This window comes from Carassius auratus, chromosome 17 (assembly GCF_003368295.1).
Source record: "Carassius auratus strain Wakin chromosome 17, ASM336829v1, whole genome shotgun sequence".
Taxonomy (NCBI): Eukaryota; Metazoa; Chordata; class Actinopteri; order Cypriniformes; family Cyprinidae; genus Carassius; species Carassius auratus.
This window is the reverse complement of record NC_039259.1, coordinates 23,074,631-23,081,139: the sequence shown is the minus strand read 5'-3', so window position 1 is coordinate 23,081,139 and position 6,509 is coordinate 23,074,631. Positions and strand designations below refer to the sequence as shown.

The window sequence follows — 6,509 nt, the reverse complement described above, 5'->3', positions numbered from 1 at the left end:
AAAGTTGGTTCTGAGGTCCAGTAAGTTACATTTACATTTCGATGACATATTATGAAGTTATTTGTTCTTTGGAATAATGTGCACTGATAAATGTGGTTAATTTCATGCTAAGTATGTTTACAGTTGTAAAGTTTAAAAGTAAGAACTACTGTACCTACAGTCACAAAAGTTACTTACATTTGACAGTGATTTCTAGGCATGTGACACAGTATTTCCACAAATTTGAGAAGAGTGCATTTTACAGTATATCAAAAACGTAGGCTTAAAGGAATTCGGTTTGTATAATTTTCCCCTAAGTAAATGTCAGACATATATTATCAGACAGACAGGGTGTCATTAATGCACATTGGGTGTGGTAAAAGAATCCGTGTAGTTCTGGCCAGCTGTGTCTAAATGGGACTGGGTGGGAAAATGTCACGTATCCCTGTTTGTCTTTCATTTATGTTCACTTCACATCTTTGTCTTCCCTTGTCTCTTTTTCTCTGCATACAGTGCAAAACTCAGGCATGTGGTCCCTACTGCAGTAGAAATGCTTGCCAACACTTCAGTATCAATCAGGGAACAATATCCCTGAACTCCTTCTCATAACTCATAAGTATTATCATAGCACTGTTAGGATAGTATGCTCACAATATTTTTTCTTTAGTACAGGTTTAGGTTAAAAAGTTTAGACTAATGTGTTCATAAAAGGCTCTTGATGCTCATCAAAGCTGCATTTATTTGATCAAAAGTACAGTAAAAAAGTAATACTGTGAAATATTTATTTTATTTAGATATTCATTTGGTGCTCTTATTAATAATAGTTATTTTTATTATCAATGTTGAAACTGCTTTTGCTTTTAATACTTGAATGTAAATTGAAGCAAATTGTTTTTTGTTGCATATGAATGTTTTCACTGTCACTTTTGATCAACTTATTGCATCCTTTACAATAACAGTATTCATTTCTTACCCAAAACTTCTGAAAGAAATTGTATCACTGTATTCAACATTGATAATAACAAAAAAATGCTTCTAGAGCTGCAAATCAGCATATTAGAAAGATTTCTAAAGGATCATGTGACAGTGAAGACTAAAGTAATAATGCTGAAAACTCAGTTTTTGGTATCACAGGAGTAAATTAATTACACTTTAAGTATATTAAAAAAGAAAAATTTTTAACAGTCATTTTAAACTGTAATATATGTCACAGGATTAATATTTGTAATATTTTAGTATTTTTGATCAAATGCATTTTTTTTAAAGAAAATATGTATATGTATAAAAAATATTATTCCTAATATTTGACTGGTAGTGTACACAAAAATTCTAAAATGAAATTTATTTTCTTTTTGATATATCGCAATTTTACAGTTTTTTTTGTTTTGTTTTTTAAGCGGAAGTGAAGGGTTGCAAGTTGTTTTCTTCAATTTATTGATTCTTAATACAGAGGAACATCAGTAGGATATACTGTACCACCATAATTTAGACTTATTCTTTGCATAAACATTAGTCTTTTCTATGTGAAGCACCATTTTCCAGTACCTCATCATGCCTTGACAATGACTACTGTTTTACAACGCTAGTTAAGTTTATTATCATGCTTCATGTCTGTACTACATTCCAGCTGTGCACCTCTCTGCCATGTTCAGTGTAAAATTCCATCATATCCGTGGATGCCGCATTTTTTACCCGCAATCTGGCAGCCAAATGTGAGAGCATCCTGTAGGCTGCCCCCTGCAGAAAAGAAAAAGGATCCAGTTTGGTTTAAATCCACAACTTACAATAACCCCTTACTTCTTTGTGTTTCAGAATCAGACCTTCATCCTTACCGTTTGAAAGGGAATATATCACAGAAGGCATTAAACGTATCTCCTGCTCCAAGAGTGTCTACAAGCTTCTCAGGCGGGAATGCATCTGAATGGATAATTACACCATCGGGACCCATAGCATCCGCTCCCTTTTCTGCCCAGGCACAAATTAGGGTAGCTCTAGACACACAAGAAAACTCATCTAAACAAATGGAACAGCTAATATTTAAAAAAGCACAAACTTAAGCAGTGATTATGAATAGACATGGCCAGAATTTTTGGATCACTAATGACATCTAGTGGAGGTTTTAACACTGACTCACCCCTTTCTCAGACGACCGTAGATACCCTTCAATGCAGCAGAGGCTGAGGTAAACCCAAAGTGCTGGGCCACATCCTTACTGACAAAGACCTGAGTGAAAGCAGCCACTGATAAACAAGCTGTGTAGTGTACAAACATATCACAAATGTTTTTACCTGACCTGCATATATAATCGGCACACTCAGATTTCAACAGAATTTAAATGCACTGCTCCTTTAAATCTTCTGCTGATTGCATGTTCATTTATTAAATATTTTGTTGAATTTTGTTATTATCATATATTAGGACTTCAGCTCCCAGTTTTTTAAAAATCAAAGCAAAAAAAAAAAAGAAATATTTGTGGAATCCAGATTGTGTATAGGACCTACTTATAAGTCATATATTTTGACATTTTTAAATATATTTAAAATAGTCTTATTTAAATATATTTATGTAATATATTTAATACAATAAAAACAATACTATTAAGCAATATTATTAACATTTTAAATGTATTTTTTTCATACGGTCACAAAGCTGAATTTTAAACAATTTGAAATCAAAATCTTTTATAAAATTATACATTCTGATCAATTTAATGCTTCCTTAAATGATCATAATAATAAAACAATAATCATAAAATAATCATTCTCACCCCAAACATTTGAACGGTAGTATACATACATTATAATATACACAAAATATTTTGAATAAATGTTCAAAATGTAAATATTTAGTGATCTGACAGTCCAAAACCAGTTTACAAAGAACATTTGACGATGTGGTTAATCCACGTTAACAAAATGTGTTTTATTCATGTGAAGCTTGTTTAAATCATGTAAAAAATCATACCAAATCACCAAGAGGGAAGAGCTGATAGAGGGGTTCCCTGGTCTTCTCTATTTCCACAGAGATGGTGATTCTGTTCTTCTCTTCCTGTTTGCTGTTATACTCTCTCACCCTCTCAATCATCTTCACTTGTTCGTCAGCATTACGGCCCTGACAATGCATTCATAAAACAATCAGCTTTAGTTTTCTCATTATTCTCTGGAATAAAGCTATTATATTATATATATATAACCTAAATAGTGTTTCAGTGTGACTAGTGTGAACTTGGAGTGTTACTATGAAGCAAGTGAAAGATATTTGGCAGACACTCTCACCTCCCAGTGGATCCACTTGTACTGGCTCAGGTCCACCTTTGAAAAATCTTCTACAGAAACATCTGGTAAGTTTCTGATTAAGCAGAGAGAATAGCTGATGAAAGTTCTCTTGTATTTCAGACTACAACAATCAGTGTTTAAAGAACGATCAGTAAATAAAAATTGTACTTTGTGTACATGATAGGTCACTATCCATTATTTTGACATGATCTGCTATAATCATATTATTAAAAACTGTTTACAGTCACAAACTGAATCAGTGAAAGGTCTGTATAGTGGAAAAACCCAAGATTATTGCCCTAGACCGGATGCCTGTCGGTTTGTATACGGTAAGCATTTGATAACAATCATCAGTACAAATAGTCAGCTTTGTGCTGTGATTACAAGATAATTGTGATTATATACTAAACCAAAGGCGGAAAATATTTTGGAAGTTCTCAAAAAAAAAGAAAAAGAAAAGGTTTTAGACTAGAGATATTATTCAAGGCCTAGGTAAAAATAAGTGTTGTTTTATATATTAAAAAACAAACAAAGCAATTGAAAGTGAGGACAATATACATTCTTAACCACGGAGATAAACCTTAACCAGGTGATATTTTATCTTCACAAATCAAAAATTCTGTGAAAAAATATCACCATTCAGATTTTTTTCCCCTCAGAATTCTGACTTTTTCCTCAAAATTCTGAATCACAATTCTTTTTTTTCTTTTTTTTTTTTTACAGAATTCCAAATAAAAAGCTATTCGCAACTTTTTCTCACAATTGCTGGTTTATCACACAATTTAAACTTTCCTTTTCAGAATTGTGCGTTTATACTGTATCTATAAAGTCATGCGTTTACATATAAAGTCAGAATTGCAAGATATTTATATCTTTAACTGAGATTATATTATATTTTTCAATTCTGAGGAAAATGCCAAAACTGTGAGAAAACTCACAATGACCTTTTTTAAGGAAACAAGCTCACTGAATGACTGGACGTTACACAACTTATTACACGGGTGCTTATCAAATAAATTTACATGATGATGTAAGCTTCATAATGATATAAAAATTCATTTATATAGTTTAGTGGTTATCATATACATATTCCATTTTAAATATTTGGCCATAGAATGTAGCAACTGATCTTTCAGAATCATGTAATTCTGAAAAGTCAGAAAGCCGTGGAATAAGCTAGTTAGTTAGTATGCTTTGACATTGTGTGCTGTTGTGTGTTGTTTAATAATCTTTTATAAAACAGACATTTAATAGTAAAACATAAATAAACTGAAAATAACAAATTCCCAACAAAAATTAAGCACTCAAATTAATGCATGCAATGTCAAATTGTCATGATTTGTTAATGGCAGCTACTTTAAGTCTAAATTATTGTCAATTACAGCAGTGCCATTGCGGAAAGACTTTCTTAGATTATGTTAGAGAATGGGAAATGGTAATTTACCAGGTTCCCATCTAACTTTGGCTATGTTATGATTGTTGTAACTTTGGATGCTACTCTTACGTGTCCGAGAGCACGACAGTGCGCGAGCCCTTGGTAGGACACACCACACAACAGGCACACGGGGTCTCACCCCACGGCTGCCAAGCCACACCAGATATGTCCACCCCACGCCGTGCAAAATCCCCCACGATGAAACTAGTGCAGCAAATAGAGAGGCATTGCAGTGACCCATATGCACTACTGAGTGATTTGCGAAGAAAAACATACAACAGGCTCACAAAGCGTGCCAGAACTTTGAACCATTCACCTTTAGCGCACCCTTTAAAGGGAAAAAGCATTACCACTTTGAGCAGTTAGTATATTTTCCTTGTTTTGATGTGATCTGCTGTGACAGCCATCCTGTGAGGAAAGAGCTTCATAGTACTTACAGTACACACAAACTCGCACACAAACCTGTTCATATGCAGAATTGTACGGCTTCCTGTCGTCACACTGCTGATTACTACAGAAGCTGGAAAGGAGCATTCAGCATGCTCCAGAAGAAGAGAGATGTCAATCTTGTACATTTGAAAGTCATTCAAGATGAAGCTAGAAGAACAAATTACCAAGGAAAAGTATATCTATACAGAATGTATGTGTGCAGTGTATATAAACTCAAGTTGTGTGACGGGCAGGAAATTGTAGTTGCAGGAGTAAGAAAATTTGAGTGTGTCACATGACCTTTCAGAAATCATTCTAATATAATAATTTGATGCTCGGGACATTTCTTATTATCAATGTTGAAAACAGTTGATTTACATAATATTTTGGGAAAACCAATGTATTACCATTCAAAAGTCTGGGAAAAGTAAGATTATTTTCAAATAAATTAATACTTTTATTTAGCAAGGATGCATTAAATTGATCAAATGTTACAGTAAATATAATTTGCTATTACAAAAGATTTTCTTTTTTCAAATAAATGCAAGATTCAAAGAATTCTGGAGAAAAAAAAGTATGGTTTTGGCAAAAAAAATTAACAGTGCAACTGTTTTCAACATTGATAATAAATATTTCTTAAGTGCAAAATCAGAATATTTGAATGAATTTTGAAGGATCATGATGAAATTCAGCTTTGCTATCATGGGGATAAATTACAATGCATATATCAAGTACATACAATAACATATAATAATTAATAATAGAAAAAAATAGTTCTATTAAACTGTAACAATATTTTTCAACATTACTTTTTGTGTTGTATTTTGACCAAATACACGTCATTGCTGAAAATAAGGAACTCCTAATAATCATGCATGTATATATAAAGTATACATAATATTTTTAAAATGTTGTTGCATAATAGTAGGTATAAAAACACTTACTCAGCTACTGGTCCAGGAGCCAAGGACCCCATAAAAGCACACGGGGCCCCAAGAAGAGACAAAACTGTGCACGTGTTTGATGCATTTCCTCCCCTCTGCCATCTCTGAGACAAACACCTACCAACCAGCTGCACGTTATTGTATAACACTTATATACATGCTCTTTATGGTCTGATTATGCGTTCGGAACGCTAACGCTAAAAGTGCATTAAAATAAATAATTAGCTATCATAGGCCTACATTATTTTCAGAATTTCTTACCTGGTATCAGTATCTTCTTCCGGGTATTTATCAACAACATTGATGATATCTAGACACACCAAACCAATGCTGAGTATCTTTTTGTCTCCCATATTCTTCCTGCAGAACGAAATCCTGAACTATGGACACGAGACGAAAGGTCATGACGTTACACTGTTCCGCACAGGAACGGGAGAACGTTTATCT

The 6,509-nt window shown here is 33.2% G+C and overlaps 1 protein-coding gene across 3 annotated transcripts; it reads right to left on the bottom strand.

Moving 5' to 3' along the window:
- Positions 1–1,396: 1,396 nt before the first annotated feature.
- On the bottom strand, positions 1,397–6,465 carry LOC113117645 (ketohexokinase-like). 3 transcript variants are annotated; one of them, XM_026286452.1, is made up of 8 exons: positions 6,324–6,465; positions 6,063–6,179; positions 5,152–5,286; positions 3,255–3,327; positions 2,944–3,090; positions 2,114–2,202; positions 1,812–1,970; positions 1,397–1,716 (listed from the first exon to the last, which is right to left on the bottom strand). In XM_026286452.1, exons 1-8 carry the CDS (start codon positions 6,413–6,415, stop codon positions 1,668–1,670), a joined length of 861 nt encoding a protein of 286 aa, XP_026142237.1. In that variant the 5' UTR covers positions 6,416–6,465; the 3' UTR covers positions 1,397–1,667. The 3 variants fall into 3 exon arrangements, with proteins under 3 accessions (XP_026142237.1, XP_026142238.1, XP_026142240.1); XM_026286453.1 differs by lacking the exon at positions 5,152–5,286 and adding an exon at positions 4,759–4,893; XM_026286455.1 differs by lacking the exon at positions 5,152–5,286.
- Positions 6,466–6,509: the final 44 nt, after the last annotated feature.